Source organism: Leishmania martiniquensis, chromosome 24, assembly GCF_017916325.1.
Source record: "Leishmania martiniquensis isolate LSCM1 chromosome 24, whole genome shotgun sequence".
Lineage (NCBI taxonomy): Eukaryota > Euglenozoa > Kinetoplastea > Trypanosomatida > Trypanosomatidae > Leishmania > Leishmania martiniquensis.
Window position 1 is genome coordinate 444,446 of NC_090159.1, and position 22,531 is coordinate 466,976.

Here is a 22,531-nt window from a genome sequence, read left to right on the forward strand (position 1 = left end):
CTTCATGCCCCGAGGTCGTGGTCGTAGACGTGGGCGACCTGGGCGTGGCAGAGGTGCGGCAGCAGTGCCAGTCGGCGATCTAGACGCGGAGACAGCGTCATTCTCGCTTCGCCCGGCCAATGCTGAGGCGGCCGTGACAGTCACCTCCAAAATGCGCGGCGCTGGCAGACGTGGCAGGGGCCGGGGTCGAGGTCGACTAAGCGGTGGCAGCTCTATTGGTGGTGCGCTGGGCGGAGGTGGCTGCGGGGCGATTACCCCCGAGAGCGTTAGCAGCGGCTCAAGGGCCTCGAAGTCGATGGATGGTGCTGGCATGCTGACTTCATCTGCGCCGTCAAGCCTGGAAGCGTCTCCACTGCCTGCCTCGCTGGAGGCACCGATCGTCGTCGTCGTGCCTCAGGGTCGCATGATCACGCGCTCTCTCCTGCGCGGCACCGCCTCTCTACTCCTAGACAACCACGACGATGCCGCGGGCAGCCCACTCGTGTCGCCGCTCGGCAACCGGCGCCGCCGGCAAACGGAAGGCGCGGCAGCTTCCACATCCTCTTTCTCAGATAACCCCCCCGCACCCGGGGAGAGCGCGCAAGGCGGCTCTGCATTCGCACCCATCCGCGTCTCCTCTGTCTCCTCGCCCACCACCGCCATGGCAGGTAGCGCGGCATCCATGGCCGTCGGAAACGAAGGGGGCGCCTCCTCCCTCTCCCGGCGCGTCATCATCGGAGGTCTTCTGCGATGTGTCTGCAATGCCTTTCTCGTGTCGCCCAGCGAGACACTCCTCGAGTGTTGCCGATGCCTCAACTGGTGCCACCCCGCCTGCGTTGGCGTCGACTGCGAAGAGCTTCGGCTACGCCAGCGGCAGCGCAACTTTATCTGCCCATTCTGCGCTGGGACATTCACGCCGACTTCTGCGCCAACGAGCTTGTCCACCGCCGCTGCAGCCTCCATCACGACACCTTTGGGCGAGTCCGTCAAAATTGCCTGCAACTCAGTCACGCGGTCTTCAGCCGCGCACGCTCCAGTCGCACCAACCGAACTTGCCGACTCAACGGCAGCCGCGACCGTGAATGGGGTGACCGTCTCGCAAACAGGCGGTAGCAATGGCACGGGATACCGTACCGTCGCCGCTGCGTCGGTGCCGCCTGTGTTGCCCCTACCCTCCAAAAGCGGCTTTCCTTTCTCGGGCTTCTCATTGATGAGCCGGCAGCCGCCGGCCCCACGTCATCTGCCTCTTAAGCTCCGCGAAGTGCCGGATCAAGCGCTGCCTTCGCCGCTCGTCGATGAGCTTCGGCGCCTGCTTCAAACACTCGAAGAGACTGCTCAGCAGCTGGGCTACAGCATGCTGCACCTGCCCGCGCACACGCTGACGGAACAGCAAGTGGCCGAGTGCCTCGACTGCTGTACAGAGGCCATCCAAAGCGCCACCTTCTCAGCTGACTACCCGGCCTACTGCCTGAAAGAGGTGCAAAATCATTGGCACCCATACGTGCAGGGCATCGCGCTGCAGTCCAAGATAAGCGGGCGCATCTGCTCTCTCATCCTGTCTAATGGCCGAGACCTCTACGGCAACCTGAAGCCCACCATCACACAGCTCAAGAGCTCGCTGCAGCGCGGCTTTCTGAAGCCGTCTGCACTAACGCCTTTCATGGAGGAGTGCCTCGCCATTTTAGATGTGGCCGACTTTGTGCACATCACGCTGAGTGCCACCCATTCCCAGTACCAGCGAAAAGGCCTCGCGCGACTGCTAATGGCGGTAGAGCTCCTCAAGTGGAGCCTGCGGGGTCGGCACCGCGCGTTTCTCAACATGGCGATCGAAAAGCGTCTCGTGGACGGCGACCGCCGCATTGAGTTTTCGTCGCCAATCGCGTCGAAGCGGCTCTATGAGTCCTTCGGCTTTGTCGAGGTGTACCCCCGTTACGACCCGGTGACCAGGAAAGAGCGATGGACCGCAAAGGAGGCGGACATGGGGCGTGTGATGGCCAACCTGAACTTCGTCGATCACGCGCGTGCCGTGGCGGAGGCGATACCGGCCAAGTATAATGCCAGTAGAAACCTCAACAGTGACGGCATGGATAGTGGAGGGCACCGGCACGAGGTCGTCCGAGCGTCGCCACCACCGGCAGTGGTAGGCACCACCGCCTGTTCTCTGGGCGAAAAGGACATGGGCGATGGCGCGGAAGATATGGATTCGATCGCACACGAAAAGGGGGCCAGCTGCTCCCGATCGGGGCGGCGCACCCGCAACGCGCGCAAGCGCAGCAGCAGCAGCCCTGCCTCTCATGGCGGGGATGATAGCGACTCGGAGCGGCATAGCTGGGCAGCGCGATCTCGGCCCAAACTGCACCCAGAGTGAAGCCGGAGAGCGAGGCTGTGTGGTCGGCACTCCAGTGAAGCAATGGATGTAGCACTGGCAGCACTTGGATGCGAGGCGGTGGGGGGGGGGCTAGTCGTGGGAAGGAACCGGTAACTTTGGCCACCGCTTTGCCTTGTCTTTGCAGCAGGCACATGAGGGTGGATGAACTATGTCTAGACGTCTGTGTGTATGCCTTTTCGTTCCTGAGGGCGGTAGGCCAATATGCGTGGCGCCTTCACCCACCCGTCTCCGTGGACTGCTCCCGTTCTCCGCCTTTTCTTTAAGAAATAATCTCCACCGGGTCAGCGAAGGCAGCACGCTCAGCGTTTTTATATGCGTACATGCACGCGTCTATGGGCATGTTTGCATATATATGCGTGTGTGTGTGTGTGTGCTTGTGTGTGCGCACGCATGAGTGCCCCTCACTGCCTCCTGTAGAGCGCTGACGCACAAACGTGAAGAGAGAGCCTAGCGCCCCACGGCACAAAAATGGAATAGGGTATGTGCGTGCGACTCGACGGCCCTTCCTCGCTCTTGCATCTGTGTCGCTGTGGCTATGCGAAGCCGCGCCTCCCTTTCGTTCTTCCCCAAATCCCCACCCTCTCGTGTGGCCGCTTCAACTCACCACCTCCGGCCCCCCCCCTCTCATTCCGTTCTCCTCGTTACCCCTCCCTCTCGCTTCCCCCTGCGCTCTCATCGCCTATGCGATGAGTCTGTGTATGTGTGTGAGTATGGCGCGGGGTTTACCAGCCTCGCTGTGCATTGCCGGTGTCGAACCATTGCCCCTGCTACTCCGTATCGACCTCTTCCCCCCCCTGCTCTCCCTCCCCCCTGTGCGGGGACAACCTCCTTCGGGTAGCTGCCGCCCACCTGGTGTGGCATACAGAGGGGCAAAGCGAAGGGCCTCGCACGAATCAAAGGAGTCGCTGCTGCGTGCGCGGCATTGACGCGCGCACCGGTGCATCGAAAGGCGGCGCAGCTCGGCTGCCAGTGAGCAAGGGAGGGGTGGGGGGACGGCAGCGGGTGTGAAGATGCGGGCGTCGCGTGCGTGCCTGAAGGCCAAGTCGCTGGCACAGATGTTCCGAAAACTAAAGCTGGCCGGCGCGCACCCCGACGTGCTATGGGGTATCGATGCACAAAAGGCGCAACACAACGGCGAGGAGATGATTCGGCTGGAGACCCTCATGCACGAGCGGGCGAACCAGGTGCTGGGGTCGTCGTCCTCCTCCTCCTATGTCAACGGACGCGGCCCGAGCAACATGCCTCAGCCCTTTCTCTTCTGGTTGCAGCCGCCTCACGGGTCAGCCGCGGCCAGTAGGGGCGGCGGTGTCAGAGCGGCATCGTCGGCGACAGCAGCGGGGCTGAGGGCGATTGAGTGCACCATCACACCCAATTCTGACAGCTGCATCGTGAAGCAGCAACTGACGAAACTCTTCATGGACGCCGGCATCTACGAAGACTTCGAGCTTGAGAGCGATAGGGTCGAGGTAAGCCTCGAGTCAGTGCTCCGGTACGCCGATGACAAGCAGAATGAGCACCTCATCCAGTCCGGCTCTCTCTACATCCGCGGCGAGAAGGCAGTTGAAAATTTGCGCCGCTTCAGTGTACTGCTCGTGGTGGAAGACGGGGTGAGCTACCTGGTATCGCTACCGGAGACGCAGTCGGTGCAGCCCACCGGCGCGGGCCAGTACACAACGGCCGTCGGCGGTGGTGGCGGCGGCAGCACGGCGCCTTACGTACCCTTCAAGACCATCATCGGCCCCAACGGGGAGGTGGATCCGGATGTGCAAGACTTCATGACGGAGCGGAGCCTGCGTCCCTTCGACCTGCGCATGGCAGGTAGCCACTCCTCCGTCGAGCGCTTCGTCGTCGCCTTCGAGCGGATCGAGCGCATGTACGAGGTGCACCGCGGTCGCGCGTTCCGTCCGTCCGTGTGCATCGTTCTTAGCCTCAAGTCCCAGGACAACTTCGTCGCACCGGATGGATCGATTGTTCTGTCGGTGCAGCGTATGCCCACGTGGGAGGAATTTCTGCTCGGCTTGCCACAGCCTGTGTGGCAGGAATGCGTGCAGAAACATAAGGAGTGGCGCGTCGGCTTTGCCCCTAAGCTGCAAGAGCGTAAGCGTCAGCTCATACGCGTGGCCGACATGTTTCACGTGCACCGGGTAACGATGGAGTCCCCGATCGCTGGCCCCACGCAGTGGCAAGAAGACCTGATTAGCCGGTTCATGAGAGAAGAGGTGACCATACGTCGCGCATTGTCCAAGTACAACGTCAAGTCCGACTTGCTGAAAAAGCGTGGTGAGATACGCATCGCGGAGCACCTCTTCAGTGCCCTGCCAAGCTCGGCCATGCCGGAGACCGCCACCGCCGGGGCGCGGAAGGAAATCGGCTTCCGCATCGGCGGCGACGGTCGAATCACGTTCAACCAGTCCATGATGAACACGGGACAAATGCTCCGCGTGCTCAGGGACAACCTCAAGCGTGTGGAAAACTTCCAGCGCCAGCATGACAACGCGATCATGGCGCTCGAGCACGTCAGCCGCCACGTTCCGGTGGACTTCAGCGTCGACACGGAGTGGAAGCACCGGGCTGAGGGCAACCTCGTGCTGCACCTGGACCGCTTCGTGCGCACGATCAAGGAAAACGAAACGCAGCTTGGTGCGTTTCTGCGCTCTGTTATGAGTCGTGAGATGGGGACCCTAAACGCTGGCAAGGTGTTGATGCCAGCCAACATGCCCTTGAAGAAGCGAATGGTGTGGGTTGTCTCGGACCGCTTCGACACACTGCCCAGCGGCGTCGTCTTTATTCCGTTCGACGTCGATTTTGACTCTATCAAGCGCCTGCTGCTCCCCCGGCAGTGAGCGTATCGGGGGGAGGGGAGGGGCATAACGGAAGCGCATGATCGCTGGTGCCGTTAGGCGGCACGAGCAGTGGTGGTTATGCCCCCTCGCCGCCGCGCCGCTTCCGTTTCGGGTACCTGTGACGAGCAAAGTCACAGGGGCATCCCTCGCTCTGTGTATGTGTATGTGTGTGTGCACGTGTGTGCGCTGGTTCATGTTGACAGTCGATGGGGAACTCTTTGCCTGACTCTCTCCCTCTCTCGTACTCTGTACCGTGTGTCCTCCGACTTCCTCATGGCACAGATCACTGGCAAGTATCGCATAATCTCTTCACTTGAGCACACACGCATGCGCACACGGCTATGTATGGTACGCAGCCCCCCCCCTCTGTCATCTTCAGCCTTTCTTCGTCGTCTCTCCCCCCTCACCCTTTACCTCCCGATTTTCTTTTTTTTCGGAGGGTGAGGGGCTTCCCACTCTCTGCTCTGCTCCACACGCTTGGCATAGTGTGCGCATGTATATACGGGCGTGATTTTGTCTCACACTTGTGCTGCCGTCCGCGCTCTCGCTCAGTCATGTCACCATCTCTGTCGCCCCCGCCTTCTCCCCTTCGCTGCGTCTCTCTCTCTTTGCCTCTTCTGTCCTCATCACATTGAATTTTCTCTGCTTTCAGAATGCCACCACCTCTCCGGCATTTCGGGTGCACACACACACACACCCTTCCTCTCTCTCCGCCTCCCGCCCGCCCCCTCCCTCACACACACACACACACACCAAGATATATATATATATATAATCCACGCAAAGGACTGCGCGCCTGACAGAGAGAGAGAATGGCCACCGAGCTTATCACCGCCCCGGGCGTGGCCGTGGAGGTCTTCTTCTTTTTTGTCAGCGCCGATCTACCCGCCTGCAGCCGTGTATGCGGAGCCCGCGCACTGGCACATCGGCGGCTCTTGATGTGCGGCGCTACAAGCAAAGCACCCCGTGGCGGTGTTTTTCAACACAACGCGTCTCATCAGTGTTGAGGCTCTCATGCATCCGTGCCCTCGCGACAGTGGTGAAGGTGACAAGAGCAGTGGAGCGCTGCTCTCCCGCTGTCGAACGGCAGCATTCATTTCATCTCTCCCACCCGCAACGGCCCTGGTGGAAATGGAGTGTACCGCGTGGCGCGTGGAGTGCGTCGGTCGGCGTGAAGACCGCCGAGGGTGCGAATGCTGTGGAAAGGAGAAACCCGAAAAAAAGGGGGGCAGACAAAGCGCAAAGAGACACGCGACACCGGGATTGGAAGCGCCCGGCTCTTCCTCATCGCGCTGAAGGCGCGTGTGCAGTTTTGTGCGGCACTGCCCTTTCATCGGTGCCGCTTCACCTCTTCCTTCCCTGCCGCCTCAACCTGCTTCCGTCTCTACCCTTCCCCCTCCTGGCGCGCTCCTCCAGCGACGACGGCGGCGCTCATGCAGCACGAGTGTCACTCACAACAGATAGGCCAAAGGTCAAAGACGAAAGGGCTTGACTTCCCCGAGTGCGCGATGGAGGACATCATACGGGGCAGCTATCCATTACGTCTGTATGTGTGTGGAGAGGGGGGAGGGGGGAGGCTATGCATAGGTGTGCCCGCGCACGCAGGTGCTGAGCCTCTCTCTGTCTGTGTCTGTCTGTGTGTGTGTGTGCAAACGAACCAAGAAAAGGGCCGCATTCTTTCCGCCCTTCCCCCTCCCCCCCCCGACACACACACACATCTTTCCTCTAGCAAGCACACACACAGACAGACGAGGCTCTTCTGCTCAGCTGCCCACCGTGTCGTCGTCCCCTTTGCCATCTCCCCTCTTCAACTTTTCCCCGCCCCTACCCGCCCGCCTCCTCTCATCTTCCGCATCGGTGTCGCCCTCCCACTGCCTCTGCTGCGCTAACGATGGCGCCGAAATCACAGCACTGTCCTCAGACTGCAGCAAGCCCTGCCCACACCTCTCTCCCCTCGCTCGCCTCCCTAGAGCTTAACCCCTCCTTTACACACTCCTCTCCATCTACCCCACCCACCCATCCCTTGGCACCGTTGCCGACCACGCGCAAGATGCCTGCCTGCCTCTCTTACTACACCGGTGCGATGACCTTCACGCTCATCCACTTCTTCGCCTGGGCCTTCGCTTTTGTCGCCACGCCCACCGCACAGTTTCAGACGCCGGGCCACGGCTGCTACACCATGTGGGGCTACCGCAAGTTCTGCGGCAATGTGTCGTACGACCTGACCGGCGACGCCGCCTTTGGATGCGCGCGCCGCACCTCCACGATGCGCTGCGGTGCCGCCTTCGGCGTTATGGCGTCCGTGTGTGGCTTCGCCGCCCTCGTGTTCGCCATCCTGCTCAACACGCAGATCCGTCTCCCCGTCATCATCTCCTTCGTGCTCGCGGCCGTCTGCATCCCGTTCACCATGATCTCGTGGGCCTGCGTCGCCAGCGTCTACACCATGACCATGTGCGGTGACCGCTTTGGCAGCATGTACCCCTACACCGCCGGCTTCGCGCTGATGGTCGCGTCCTGGGGCCTGGAGATCATCGCGGTGGTGGTGCTCGCCTGCACGTCCTGGACGCGCCCGCCAAGGGAGGAGGAGGACGGTATCGCCGCCAAGCATTAGGAGGGCAGACAGTCAAGAGTAAAGCGCAGTGGATGCGGAGTCAGAATATGGGCCGTGATTGGTTTACGGCTGTTTCGGCGTGGATGGTACGCGCGCACCAGCGCCTCTCCCCTCCACTCGCTAAGGCCCCCTTTTTCCCGTCGTCATCACCGTCCCTTCCCCCTCCCCCCACCCATCCGCACACACACCTCCTCCGCACTCCTCTACTAATCCCCTTCTCACATGCGTGGATGCATCTGAATGCTTGTTAATCACGTTTTTCCTGCGCGTGCGTGTCTTCGTGTACTGTCGTCTGCGTTGTGCACAGCTCAGCTGTGTCTGCCGCAGTCAGTGTTCGCCAGCACCACTCTACCTCTCTCGCTCGCTTACTACTGCCACCCGGCAAGACCATTTGTGAGCCCTTTCTTTCCCACTCTCGTTTCCGCTGTGTCGAAGGCTGCTGAAGCCTCCTCTGCTTCGTCGATATATATGTCTGTGTGATGAGCGTGGGGGAGGGGGGAGGGTGCCTGTGTCACTGTTGATTGCTGCTCTGTGTCGCATGGGTGATATGCGTGTTGATAATGGAGGCATCAAAGCAGAAGATATGCTGCTGTCGCCCTTTTTTATCTGCTTGGGTGTATGCATCTGTGTCTGTGTGTGTGTGTGTCCCGTCGAGTGTGCGGATGGACAGAGGCGAGAAGGTGATGTGGACTCCCCCTTTTCCGTTTCACGGCCCACAACTACCACCCGCCTCCTCCCATGACGTTCTCTGCAGATAGCACACATTCAGAAGAAAAACCTTGCCACTTGAAGCACCGCTCACCGACTCACAAAAACGGACTGCGTCGGGAATCAAAAAAAAGATCTTAATCTTTTGCCGTAAGCTATCAAAGTTTTAAAATTCCCCCCTCTCTCCTCTCGCTCACCCCGTCAAGTGCCCTCGGCGTTGTTGGGACTGATTCCGCTTTTCGCTTTGTCTTCCTGTGTGTGTGTGTGTGTGCTCCGTCGATTTTTCAACGCCTCCCCGCCCCTCTCTCCCTTCCAGTGGCTGCTGTTGCTTTGGTTCCCTTTCGTCATCTTTGCCTCTCTCTCCGTTCCTCCCTCCTCCTGCGCTGCCAAACGATGACCACCGCCATCCATCCGAGCATCCCCGCCGCCTCCTCTTTCTCTATGCTCTCCTCCTCCCCCTCCTCATCTCTCTCTCCCTTTCCCTCAGTCCATCCCCACAGCCCTTCACAAATGGTGTGCTGTTGGGCAGACGTCCTCTCCTCCGTGAGTGCCTCGCCCAGCGTGTGGGAGAGGGGGACGGTGGGAAAGTGCACGCTCGCGTGTGAGTGCATGGGGGACCTCACCAGGGAGGGGACGCATCGCTGCCGAGAAGAGTGTCTTGAAGCGGAAAACAAAAACATGAATCGAGAGGAGGAGAGCGAAACGCGAGGCAAAGGCGGCATGTCTGTGTGCCCGCGCACCTTCATGACGTCGTCAGGCGCATGGCAGGAAGCAGTGGGTGCGCTCCCGCTCCCACTCTCCCTGCCTCACCCCAACCCCGCCCCCACGTCGTCGTGTGGGTCAGGAAGAGAAATGAAGCCACGTCATGCGGCAGCGGTGGGTGAGGTAGCCGATGGGGTAGAATTCCTTCCTTCGGCGTCCTCATCCCTCCCTCCCTCCACCCCACCCCACAGACGCAAGCACACGGCCTTCCCCACTTCCAATTCATTCTACATAAGCTCAGCCAATTCACCCCACTTCTCCCTCTCCTCACTCACTCCCTCTCTTTTCCTGGCACGTGTGACACGCGCCATCCCGCCCCCGCGTCACCCTGCAAGGGCACTCTCTCACACACACATGTTCGATGGTGCTCTCCGTGTTACTGCCCTGGGGAGGGGAGGAGGAGAGGTGAGCATCGCCGCTCGCACCCATCGTCACGCACCGCATTGTCCCCCCCTCTCCTTTTCTCTCTGCATGGGGGCCACCGTTTCCTCCACATGCGCATGCACACATACATTCGCGTGTGTATAACCTACACGCCTCAGCAGCCGCGCGCCATGGCCACTTTTGCTCGCTCACGTCCGTTGTCTGCTGTTGTTTGCTGAGCGTTCACTCTCTCTGCACCTCTATCTACTCGATGGCAGGGCAGCGACACGCCTCATCGCGCGTGGCATCGCATGCGTCTGCCGCCCCACTCTGAGCTTGAGGAGGCCCGGAAGCCCTCTCTCCCCGTCCTCCTCCTCCGCCTGCCAAATCACAAACCGCCTCTGGTGGCGCGGACACGGGGCGAAGCGCCTCCGTGCGCAGGGGCGCCAGCGCGCCTTCTCGCTCCTCACGTGGGCGGCCAGGCCCTGTGTGCGGTGACCTGCCGGAGAGGAGCGGCTGCGGGGCGTCCTGCGCGCGCGCGTCCGTGGGCGTCAGGGCTGGGGGCGGTGCTCCGCTGACTGAGCCGACGCATTGCGGTGACGCGTGTCTCTAGGCGACTGCTTCGCGCCACGAGGGGCTATGGGCCTGTGGGGCGGGTCGGCTGCGGTGATGCGGAGAGTGCGAGTGGTCTTTGTGTGGCAAACTGTTGACGTGTTCGAGAGAAACGGAAGCGGTGCTCCACAGCCTCCTCATGTTGCGGTTCTGTGCGCTTTTTCTCGGGTAGCTTCTGCCTACAGCACACGAGAGTGTAGAAGCGGGCTTCGCAGTCATCTGCTGCCTCTTCAGGAAGATGGCCAACGCGTTTGGTGGCATCGCACGTCACGCGTTAGAAAACAGCTAGAGGTACTCGCCTCAGCGCAGCGGGTATCGTCAGCGTTCCCCCCCCCCCGCCTTTTCTGATCTCGCTGTTGCAAGGGCAGGAGAGCATCAAGGGATCGAGTAATCGGCGCGCTGTACTCTCCTTGTGAGAAAGGGGAGGGGTACGAGACGCTGATCCGCGATGGTGGTGACCTTTTCCTGTCGCTCCTGAAGAACGTCAGAGCCGTTGATGTGCAGCGTAGTGGAAAGCGGTGGCCCGAGGCCACAGCCTATGCACGACCACGCGCACACGCTCAAGCACACCTCGCCGCCATCTCGGCTCTCCTTCGATGTGGCCGTGCGTGCTTCGTCCCTTCGCTCCTCTTCCCTGCCCTTTTTTTCTCGGTGGACGATCCATCGATGTCGAACGACGCAGGCCCCGTGCGCGCCCTGCGTCGAGGGGTATGAGGAGCGGGAGGAGGGCAATGGCGTATGCGCCTTGGCTGCAGCTGCGAACTCGTTTTTTTGGTGCGCTGCGGGTCCTCTACGACCCATCGTATCTCTCGCCTCCGTTCTTTCTTTTTCTGCTTTCATTGTGGGACACTTCCCCCGACCCATCCCTCACTACACCCACACGCACGCACACGCTTCACATCCCTGGCACTCACGCATGCACATGCTCGCCTTCTCTACGACCACAGCACCGCACTCCACTCCGTCAAGGCGCCATCACCTAAGCCTCTCTTCCCTCACCCCCCACCCCACTTTTTTTCTCTTTTCCACCTCTCTGTGCATATTCCAATTGTTTCTGTTTCTCTGTTGTTGGGCACTCCAACGACGACCATCACACCATCTTCGCCCTCGCTGCATCTCCCTCCCTGCCACCACACCCGTCTCCGCGCCCCTCTCCACCTTTCACTCCATTTTCCCTTTTTCAAGGAGCTAAGGAAGAAAAATGGCTCTCCTCTCCCCCTTTGTCGGTGCTGTTATCTTCACAGCGATCCAGTTTACCGTTCTGCTGCTTGTCGTCATCGCCACACCCATCTCCCAAATCGAGTCCACGGCCACGAAGGCGTGCTTCACCTTCTGGGGAATCAAGATGGACTGCAGTAAGGTGCATTACTCGGGGAAGGGCAAGAGTGCGTTCGGCGACTGTGGCCAGCGTCTCAACAACATGAACGGCGGCGCCGCCTTCGCCATCATCTCCATCATCACAACATTTACGGCGCTTATCTTTGGCATTCTCATGCTGCTGCGCGTTTCCTGCGCGGTCCTCTTCCCTTTGATCTTCACGAGTCTCTCTGCCCTCACAATTTTGATCAGCTGGGCATGCGTTGCCGGTGCGTTCACCATCAAGATGTGTGGGGTGAGATGGAGTGACTGGGGCTTGGAATACGGCCCGGGCTTTGGGTTTATGGTTGCGGCTATGTGCCTCCAAATCATCAACGTGCTGGTCTTGGTGATCATCTCCTTTTTCTAGTCGATCGACTGGGATAGGCGTGTCGCACGCACACGTTCACATGTATAGGGTGTAAGGGCGCAGACGGGCGAAGGCACGGGTGGAAGCGAGGGCCACCATCACCCCTCGTTCACCCCGCCGGGAAGAGGAGGGGGGAGCCATATCCATCGGCACAAAAAAAACACCCAAACTCTTCAGCGCTGCAAACCTCGCAGGCCACTGAATGGAATGTGACGAAGCGATGTCCTCCCTCCTCCTCCTCCGCCTGCCAAATCACAAACCGCCTCTGGTGGCGCGGACACGGGGCGAAGCGCCTCCGTGCGCAGGGGCGCCAGCGCGCCTTCTCGCTCCTCACGTGGGCGGCCAGGCCCTGTGTGCGGTGACCTGCCGGAGAGGAGCGGCTGCGGGGCGTCCTGCGCGCGCGCGTCCGTGGGCGTCAGGGCTGGGGGCGGTGCTCCGCTGACTGAGCCGACGCATTGCGGTGACGCGTGTCTCTAGGCGACTGCTTCGCGCCACGAGGGGCTATGGGCCTGTGGGGCGGGTCGGCTGCGGTGATGCGGAGAGTGCGAGTGGTCTTTGTGTGGCAAACTGTTGACGTGTTCGAGACAAATGGAAGCGGGCTGATCATCATCTTCCCTCTAAGCGCCACCCTCCTTTCATGTTGTTGCACCCAAACCGATTGTGAGAGGTCAGCGCTTGCATGCATGTGTACATGTCGGTACGCTTGGACTCGCGGTCGCAGGGAAGGTTTCTGTCTCTCTTCCTCTCTCTCTCTGCACGACGCAATGCGTGCAGGGCCCTACTCTTACTCCCTCTGCCCATCTCTTCGCCACTGCCAACAGCGGCCTCTCTCCCTCGAGAAGGGAAAAAAGCGCTCAGAAAACACCGGCATGATACATACATCTATATATATATATATATATTCTTGATGTGTATGGGTGTAGTACTGCCTGCCTGGGGAGATGGCAGAGGAGAAGGATGGGTAGCAGTGATTGGAGAGGGGGGAGGGCAATCGGCATAGAAAAGGCAGACAGGAAAGCCCTTACCCCGTTGGCATGGAGGGGAGGCGTTCCGTGGGCGGTGCGCCCCGACAACGAGCTCCCCCTCCCCCCTCCTTACCCCTTTTTCTTTCTTGTTTTGCTTTGTTATGTTTCGTCGTCTCCCACGCCAGTGAGTGAGACGCCCATCTCCCCGTTCCTCCCCTCTGTCTCTCCATCGGCCTCGCGGGCATAAGGCGTTCATTCAAGGCGACACGTCCACACACAAGCACACACACGCGCGCGTACGCGCGAGAAATAGAGGAAACTGTTGAATGAACTTTCGGTTTGTTTGTGTGTTTCTTCCTCGTGCAGATATATGTGTATTACGATTTCTGCTCGCCTAACATTCTTTTGTGTGTGTGTATGTGTATGTCTCTTCGATGGCGAAGGAGCGGAGCTTAGGGGGGGGCGGGGGCGGAAGGAGGACTGAAGCGGTGCGACGCGATCGGATGGGGAAGGAGAAGAGGGGGCGATCGATTTCTTCCCTTGTGCTTTTCTGTGCCAGTGGTACCACCATTCTTCCCCCGGCCTGTATGCTCTGTTCCGTTGCCTCGCGCTCTCTTTCGGTCGCCCCTCCCCCGCCTCTTCGCACTAACCGTATGCACCCCTACCTTCTCTTCGCCGTCGGTGTCTCCAGGGCTCGCCTCGCCCATCCGACCCTCCTTCGTCTCTCCAAAGAATGAAACCGGCGCCCCCAACGCACATGTGGCACGGCGCCCTTGTCTGTGCACAGGCGCGGAGCGTACAGACGCGTAGCGATAGGCTCCTGCACCAACAAGACACCCCAACTCTCTGCCAGTGTAGACTCGGCGTAAGCGGGACGAACCTCTGCACCGCACAGGCGTTGGATCGCTTGAGCCGAGCAGGCCGACTCGCCCATGACCTCTCCATTCGATTGTGTCGCGCTGGCGAGGGAACGAAAGCGTTTCTCTGTCATCGTCGTCGTCTCCGCTCTACCTGGACGTGAATCAGAATGCGCACAAGCGAGCGTATATGCATAGGCAAGCCTTCCTCTTGTAACATGTCCACGCTGTCATCGTTATAGCGAGCCAAGCGCCGCCCTGCCCGGCCTCGATCACGAGGCCCATACCCCTTCGTTCTTCGAAGCAGCGTTACGGGTAGGCTCCATCGCAACGCCCCCACTCAGCCACCGGAGCACTTCCCCCTCCCCTACTCTTTCCCTGCTTCGAGTTTCAGGGAGACACACACACACACATGCCGTCCAGGACGTCGCCACCGAGATGTGTCGCAAAGCATCGCACCCCGGACACCGCCCTTCCCCGTAGGCACTCCACCCTCTGTCGTCACAACAGGGTGATTCGGTGATGAGAGAGGGATGGGGAGACTGCGGGAGATCCTCTGACACAGGGTGGGGGTTCAAAGCCCCTCAGATATCCGACGCACTGAGTTGCCCTCCATCATGAAGTGCACAGGCGTACAGTTACGATGCCACCTCCTATGAAATATTTGCAGTGGCGAATAATAATAAAAACTTATGGTGAGTTTTTTTTCCATACGCCGATCTTTTTTTTTTGCGGAATCGAAGCACACCGCAGGTCGGATGGGGAGAGGAGCGACGAGGACGCGATAGAGGAGAGCGTTGGAACGAGAAAATGCGGCAGAGGAGGGGAGGTGGTGGCAGAGGCGTTTGTGTGTGTGTGTGTGTGTGTGATGTAATGTGTTATGCGGAGCCATTCATGAAGGAAGAGCGCCTTGTGTGATGATGAAAGATGCCAGCACAGGTATAGAGGCCCACCTCCGTCCTCTCTGAAGGGAAGTAGATATTGATAGATGGATATAGATATACATGAGAACGGGCAAGAGAGGTGGCAATGGCGAACGCCGACAGAGAGGAGCAAAACATTGCTTGAGTGAACGGAAGGGGAGAGAAGGGCTGCCGTTGGGGCACCGACGTCCAGTGGGCGAAGAAGCTGACTGGTGCTCTTAAGGGAGCCACTGCGCAGGCAAAGGCTGCGCGGCGGTGAGCCTTGAGTGTTGCAGTGTTGTTCCACCCCGCTGCGAGATGTGCAATCAGAACTTGTTTGAGTGTGGGTCTCTGCATGTGCGCGTTGCATTACAGAAAACTGCCCAATCAGCCGCACTCCGCGGCCATGTAGCACACCTACAGCCATGCCACACAGGAATAGATGCACATCCGTGCACCGACCGGCATGTCACCGTTAGTGTCAAGGCGGTGGACCTCCGCAACACACCGCCCGCCCTCCCAAGCCTCAGTCTAACCTACCTACTCTCTTCGCCGCCGCCCCTTCCCCCCCATGTTGTTCAACAGGTGAAGGGATGAACGCATGAGCTGCTGAGAAACCTTGGCCCATCCTCGGCAGGTTGGCCACCTCCCCAATGCCTATCCCTGCAATCGCCTGAGTCCATTTATGCGCCATGAGCCCTTTTACTCGCTCGCTTGTCCGCCTCCCCGACGCGCACCGCTCCCCCCCCTTTGGTCTCTCCTGCTTCACGGCAAACCGCGCGCCTTCTCATGCAGCCGACCCGACGTGTGCCCTGCGTACCCCACCACTGGTGCTCCAGCGACCCACCGTCATCTCAAACTTTAGTGATTACCGCTGCTGATTCCCTCCTTCGCCCTCCTCTCTTCCCTCCTCTTCATCTACGCCATCCTGCCAGCAAATCATTCACTGCGCGATCACCCCACCTCGTACTTACCAGAGTCGAGATCTTTGCCACCACCACCGACGCTCCATCTTATCTACACACACACACACCACCTCGCCTCCGACGACACGCGCAAGATGCCTGCCTGCCTCTCTTACTACACCGGTGCGATGACCTTCACGCTCATCCACTTCTTCGCCTGGGCCTTCGCTTTTGTCGCCACGCCCACCGCACAGTTTCAGACGCCGGGCCACGGCTGCTACACCATGTGGGGCTACCGCAAGTTCTGCGGCAATGTGTCGTACGACCTGACCGGCGACGCCGCCTTTGGATGCGCGCGCCGCACCTCCACGATGCGCTGCGGTGCCGCCTTCGGCGTTATGGCGTCCGTGTGTGGCTTCGCCGCCCTCGTGTTCGCCATCCTGCTCAACACGCAGATCCGTCTCCCCGTCATCATCTCCTTCGTGCTCGCGGCCGTCTGCATCCCGTTCACCATGATCTCGTGGGCCTGCGTCGCCAGCGTCTACACCATGACCATGTGCGGTGACCGCTTTGGCAGCATGTACCCCTACACCGCCGGCTTCGCGCTGATGGTCGCGTCCTGGGGCCTGGAGATCATCGCGGTGGTGGTGCTCGCCTGCACGTCCTGGACGCGCCCGCCAAGGGAGGAGGAGGACGGTATCGCCGCCAAGCATTAGTGATCCAGCGTGCGTCGGCACGGCACCAGCTTTTCTCGCGTGTCATCATCCGTTGCGAAAGCGCACAGTGGTGTGCGGTGTTGATTTGGCGCAGGGAGGCTTTGTGGACGGAGTAGGTTTGCTCGATGGACGTTGCGCGATGGGGCTGGGACTGGTGCAAGGAGCATCGGCCCCGAAGTTGCGGAAGGTCTATGGCCCGCCACTCTTCTCAGGCGCCCCTGCCGAGTTTCCTCTCTCTCTCGAGAACGTTTCCCAAGGGCTGTGTAGGTGCGTTGGTACGTATGACATATCCCTCACTCGTCGCTCCCCTTCCTCGTCAGACGATCGCAGACGCATGCTAAGCACACAGGAAACATTTGGGAGGCCACGACTACAGCACAAAGGCGTAGAGGAGGAGTGCTTGTGAGGGGTGTTGCTGTAGAATAGGCATATAGATCAGCCCTCCCCACCGGTGGTTCGTCTGTCGGTACTTTTTGTTGTTGTTCGACGAAAAGGGAGAGACGGGGCGCACGTTCTGAGAAGGCAGCCATCAGCGACAGCGCCAACCCAACCGATGCACCTCTCTTCCCCCTTTCCCCCACCCCCATCCATCCACACTCATGGCGCACGATTCGTGCCTTTTTTTTTCTTCTTTCCCCTCTCAAACAGAAATAAAATTTTTTTATTCCCTCTCGTGCTTCGCGCTTTTCCCTTGACTGTCATCGTCATCGTCCTCCCCTACCTCCACCCTCCCCTCCCCTTCTCTTTCCCCGACCCCACCCCACATGCTTTGGTGGATAAATGTTATGAAGATCTTTTGTGTTGTATAACTCTCACTCTCACTCCCCCCCACTGGACGGAGGCGCGCTAACCCACCTCGGAGTGGCACGCTGTCTCCCTCCCCCCTTCCCTCACGCTCTCTCAGCAGAGTATAACGCGAAGTATCTTTAAAAAAAGGAAGATGGCGGACACAAAAGGAACGTAGATGCGTTCGAGGAAAAAGAAGCGATGGTCAATTTTTTTCTTGCCCCCCCCACCCCTCCCTCTCTACACCCATCCACACACAGACACATGCCTTCCCTCCTCCAGCGAACGATCGGGTCCCTCACCTCTACTCGCTCTCCCTTCCACCCTCGTCACACGCTCCAGCCCCCATTCCCACCACTGCCTAATAAAAGGGACAGAAGGGGGCATGCGGCACGTGTTTTTTCTGTTTGTTCGTTTGAAGGGGGGAGAGGTGCAAGTGTGGTGTCCTATGGGATATATCTGTTTGGGTGTGTAGATGGGGAGGGAGGGAGGGAGGGGGGGGCAGAGTATCTCTCGCTCTCTGTCCATCTGTCTCTGTCTATCTGTCTGGCTCGCTCTTTTTGTGTCATCTCGCTTCCCCTCCAAAGATCACCCGATAGGTCTCTTTGATATCTCTCTATAGATATCCATCTATATATGTATGTATAGATATATAGATGTCTATAGATAGAGATAAGCGTGTGAGCGTGTTTGTAAGGCACCGCGTGGCAGAGTCGGATGGCCAAAAATGACAGCGAATCACAATAAAAAAGAGGCAGCAGCAGCAGCAGCAGGTGGCTGCAAAAGAGCGCTCTGCGACGGGTGCTGCCGGGAGCGAGACCGTGTAAGACGTACACATGGTGCCCTTCGCCGATGTCCTCTGTTGTGTGCCGCTGCCTACACAGCGCCTGCCACTCTCTTGGCGTGGTGCCAGTGGTGAGAGATTTAGAGAGAGACGAGTCTCCCATGCCCCTGTTCCTCGCTGCGGTTGCTTGCCCTTGGCATCTTCTTCAGGTACGTCGGCGCCACCACCACCACCACCCGCTCCTTGACAAAGCTCCTCCCTCTCTTCCTCTCCTTACCCCGCCCACACCCCCGCAATTTCTATAAGCTAGTGGCTCCCTCTCCCTCTCCCTCCCTCCGCCACCCGTTCGAACCAACAACAACGGTCAGAGGAGGGGGGTCGTGGCCATTTGGTGGCCTGCCTCTCTCTCTCTACCTCCTCTCGTGCGGGCCCTCTCAGCGGCGGTCAATGGATTCGTTCTACAGTACTCAGGTACGTCGGGAAGAAGCCCATGCGCTGCGCGCACAGCTCAGTGCCTTCGTGGATCATCACGAGCAGCAGCTCTTCGAAGCGCAGCAACGGCTGCGCCACCCGACCGATGCCACCTACTGGAGTCGCCACCGCGATGTGGTGACGGTGCAGCTGGCCGACACGCCGTACCACGCTTCGGTCGGTGCTTATCATCAGCCCTGGCAGAGACGAGCGTTCCAGGAGTCATCGGTTGCAGATTTGCTTGGTAGTGCGATGGCCAATGCCGATCCGCTCCTCTTCCGCTCTCTCGTCTCTCTCGTAAGCTTGAGTGTGGAGATGCAGGCGCTGAGCGACGAGGCGCGTCGCTGCTACGCGCCCCCTCTGGCGCTGGCCGGCGATGAAAACGAGAACTGCTACAGGCGCCGGCCGATAGACTGGGAGAAGGGTCTCGACAGTGACGGGAGCAGCGGCGATGTCCGACGTGGTCCGCACTCCGTGACGCATACCGGCGGCAACGGATCGTCGTCCTCACAACAGTTGCAGCTGCCGCAGCAACAAGAGGAGGAGAGCATTCTTGAGGAGGAGAAGCTGCTGCACTCCACGTGGTACCTGCTGGGACTGCTGCAGGACATCTGGCTGTGGCAACAGCGCGTACAGGGCGTCGTGGCGCATGCCCTCTTCCAGCTGGCCAGCGTCTACCGTGAAAATCGCTCCAAGGGAAGCAGAGGCGAGTCGCCGCCGCTCCGCTGCGTACGACTGACATCTTTCTGGGACAGTTTAAGCGAACTGCTCGGGGCGGTTCTCCTCGTCGAGGAGATCCTTCACCAGAACCCCAGCATCAGAGAGGGTGTAGAGGCGATGCAGCGTCTTCTCGCGCAGCAGCAACTGGACTGTGAGCGCGATGACGTTGCTGGCGGCGACGATGACGGGGACGTGATGCGCCTGCTGTTACAGAAGCTGCAGACAGACCTCCTAGATTGCCGTCTTCTTGCCTCTGTGACTGCGCAGCGCTTCGACAAGCTCTTTCAAGCCTCGCTGGCCACATATAATCAGGGCAAGCCAGAACCGACAGAAGCAGCGTCACGCGCGCAGCGCGACGCGGCAGTCGCGCGAGCTGCAGCGACGCCGCAGCCACCGCCGTTTCGGGAGAACACTGCCCTGTGCGAAGAGTTTGTTGCCATTGTGACAGGGTGGTGCGACGACTTCGAGGCTAACCTCTCGTCACCCCGTGCAGTGGAGCAGAAGGCGTGTCTTCCCGCTCTCTGCGGGCTGTGCTACCTCATGAAGGGAGTGTTCCTCAGCCCCGTACCCGCCGGCGACGGTTCCGCCACAACCCCCATCCCCGTTTCGGCGACAAGGGTAAGCAAGCTCGTCACATCGACGCTAGGGGATGTCAGCCAGCGGGTCGTTGCGTGGCAGTCTGTCTTCCCACTGCTGCCACTGCAAGGGCTCTATGTACTGTGCCCACTGCTGTGGTGGTGGCGCACCTTTCCCGCCGAGCTCACCGCCGCCGCTGGCGCCCTGAAGGACGGCGCTGGCGCGCTCGTCCGCCGAACCGTAGTGGAGGCATGCCATTCCACCGGCTCGCAGTTCCTGCCCAACATCGCACAGTGGACACAGCAGGTAGATCGGTGGGCGGCGGTCGAGATGCAGTCTGCCCTGCCCATCGACGCACCCCCGTGCCGTTTGTTCATTCAGAGGACAGTGCTGCTTGTCCAGCAAGGCGTAGCCCTATCGCGTAACATTCAAGATGGCCTGCTGCAGCTACTTCTGCTCCATCATCATGCCGAGTCGGCGCTGACGGTGCCGATGGTGCACGGTGTCCTTCGAGGTGTGCTGCTGCTGCAGCGCATAGCGGACGCCTACCACAGCAAGATGGGCATCCTCGCCACTGCTCAGGCGGCGCTCGTGCAGTCGATCGTGTACGTTCTCGAGAAGCACCTCTACAACATCTTCACCCGCACCCACGGCTCCAGCCCAGGTACCGCCGCGGCGCCGACGGCAATGGTGCAGGAGCAGTCCCTCGCCCTTCAAGGTGCCCTACGGCTTCTTCACAAGCCTTTCACAGCGGATAACTTGACATGCCTTGTCTTGCTGCTGGACGTAGCGCTGAATCGCGAAGGGCTCCAGCACAGCCGAACCACGCCTGCGACGACAGCGCAGGAGCGAGACGACGTCTTCATCGCTCTGGCGCAGCTGCGGGCGATGCTTACCTACCAGCAGGCACTGCCCTGTATCACGAGCGTCGCTTTCCTCTTCTTTCACCGCGAAACCCTGTACCCGCTCTTCCTCCGGTACTGCTACGAGCACACGCTGGCCGCCGTCTCCCTGCCGCCGCTCGTGTCTGCCCTGGGCGACTGTCGCTCACTCATCATGTCAGCCCGGCATGTGAGGAACCCCGCAGAGACGCTGCTGAGCGACTACGTGGAGTTTGTGCGAGACTGCGTTCAGCAGGAGGTGGTGCAGCCCCTGTGCACCGAAATTGAGAACCAGCTGCGGATACGCACGCACGATGCCGTTTTAGGTCAGCCATACCGCGTGCTGCGGCCGTCCGCCGAGGCCGCCGGGCGAGATCTGAACCGCTACACACTGCTGCCGCCATTTCGCTTCTTCGATGAATGGATGCACGTCGCGGCGCACATCGAACACTACCTTAGCACGCAGTTCTACAACCTGAACGCCCTCATGCCAAACGACTGGAAAACGTACGAGGAGATGCGCAGTCTCGCCCTTCGCATCTATCACCTGCGCATCGCAGACAGTCACCTACCGAGCTGCATCCTGGACCAGGGGCTGGACGTTCTTGTCATCACAGAGAACATCCAGCAGTTTGTCGCGTACTACACATATAACCTGAATGAGCAGGTCTTCATCCAGCGCCCCTCCCTGACGCCGTCGAAGCACCTGCATACCCTCAGCACACGCCACATCGCCAACTCGATCCGCACACACGGCACCGGAGTCATGAACACCGCCGTGAACTACGTGTACAAATACCTGCTGAAGAAGATGGCAGTCCTGTCGCACTTCTTGCATGACGACTACGTCCACTCACACCTGCTGAAGGACGCGCGCGTGGTGTGGCAACGCAAGAGGGAGCAGCAGCCCGTCAAATACTCTGTGGAACAGGCAGAGCAGCTGATCCGCGAGATGGACCGCCTCGGCGTCGCGCACGACGGTGTGTCCTTTTTGGAGAAGGCGCGACAGCTGATTAGTGAGATGGGGAACGCTCTGGGATTCATGCGCATGATGCGTAGCGGTGGGTTACGTGCAGTAGCGGAGGGAGCACGCTTCGTACCGCTTCCGACGACGTCGGCGAGAGGCGGCAGTGCGACGGAGGCATCCGCAGCAACAGGAGTGGCGTCGAGCGCCTACCTGGTGCGCAGGTCCCGTAACCAGTGGCCGCCGCGCAAGTCTGGCGACACCACGGACGACGGAGAGGGCGAAGAGGAGGGCACGCCGAGTGGGTCCTACGATGGAGACAGCGACGCTGCGCCGCAGCGGCAACCGACTCTGCAGCGCAGCACCGCCGGCGCGGTCACCAACCTCAACCAGGTAGTGTGCAGCATGCTCGGGCAGCTCTCCGACGGCTCCCAGTACTACCCGCTTCTTCTAGACGCCATTGGGCGCCGGCTGCGTCGCTCATCAGCAGAGCGGTACGCTCACCTGCAGCTGCTTTACCTCCTCGTCCCCGCCCTGGCAAATCTTCAGGTGGACTACGCCATCCAAGAGAAGGAGAAGCTGCTCAAGAAGCACAAGGAAGAGGGCGTCTTCTCCGACGACGGCTTCGCGGTGGGGACGACGTTCCTGCTCGTCCTCTTCCGCGCCTACGAGTCGTTTGACGCCCTTCACTGGTTCGAGAACAAAAAGGCCCAGTACCGGGGGAGGCTCGAGGCAGTGCAGGTGGCGCTCGCTACCGCCACGGCGAGCAGCTCCTCAGAGTTCGACAACCTCCACCTCACTTGCTCAAACCTGCACACGCGGTTAAAGGAGTACACAGGGCTGGAGAACGCCTTCACTTCGAGCCGGCGTTTCTTCGACACCGCCCCCTTGCCGTCCTCTGCGTCCGCCGCCGCCAGTGCAACCGCTGCACAGCCGACTGTACCCGATGCGGGCGGTCGTCGCCATACACAGAAGAGCGCAGATGAGAATGAGCAAGAGAGCGGCGAGTAA

General features: G+C 60.1%; 5 protein-coding genes across 5 annotated transcripts; all 5 read left to right on the forward strand.

Moving 5' to 3' along the window:
- Positions 1–3,378: 3,378 nt before the first annotated feature.
- On the forward strand, positions 3,379–5,211 carry LSCM1_05076 (uncharacterized protein; the record flags this gene model as incomplete). The annotated part of the gene is made up of 1 exon (XM_067322552.1): positions 3,379–5,211. One exon carries the CDS (start codon positions 3,379–3,381, stop codon positions 5,209–5,211), a length of 1,833 nt encoding a protein of 610 aa, XP_067178415.1.
- A 2,050-nt stretch (positions 5,212–7,261) lies between these two features.
- On the forward strand, positions 7,262–7,822 carry LSCM1_05077 (uncharacterized protein; the record flags this gene model as incomplete). The annotated part of the gene is made up of 1 exon (XM_067322553.1): positions 7,262–7,822. The coding sequence occupies one exon, from the start codon at positions 7,262–7,264 to the stop codon at positions 7,820–7,822; it is 561 nt and encodes a 186-aa protein (XP_067178416.1).
- Positions 7,823–11,468: 3,646 nt separating this feature from the next.
- On the forward strand, positions 11,469–11,993 carry LSCM1_05078 (uncharacterized protein; the record flags this gene model as incomplete). Its single annotated transcript, XM_067322554.1, has 1 exon — positions 11,469–11,993. The coding sequence occupies one exon, from the start codon at positions 11,469–11,471 to the stop codon at positions 11,991–11,993; it is 525 nt and encodes a 174-aa protein (XP_067178417.1).
- A 3,784-nt stretch (positions 11,994–15,777) lies between these two features.
- On the forward strand, positions 15,778–16,338 carry LSCM1_05079 (uncharacterized protein; the record flags this gene model as incomplete). Its single annotated transcript, XM_067322555.1, has 1 exon — positions 15,778–16,338. One exon carries the CDS (start codon positions 15,778–15,780, stop codon positions 16,336–16,338), a length of 561 nt encoding a protein of 186 aa, XP_067178418.1.
- Positions 16,339–18,355: 2,017 nt separating this feature from the next.
- Positions 18,356–22,531, forward strand: LSCM1_05080 (uncharacterized protein; the record flags this gene model as incomplete). The annotated part of the gene is made up of 1 exon (XM_067322556.1): positions 18,356–22,531. The coding sequence occupies one exon, from the start codon at positions 18,356–18,358 to the stop codon at positions 22,529–22,531; it is 4,176 nt and encodes a 1,391-aa protein (XP_067178419.1).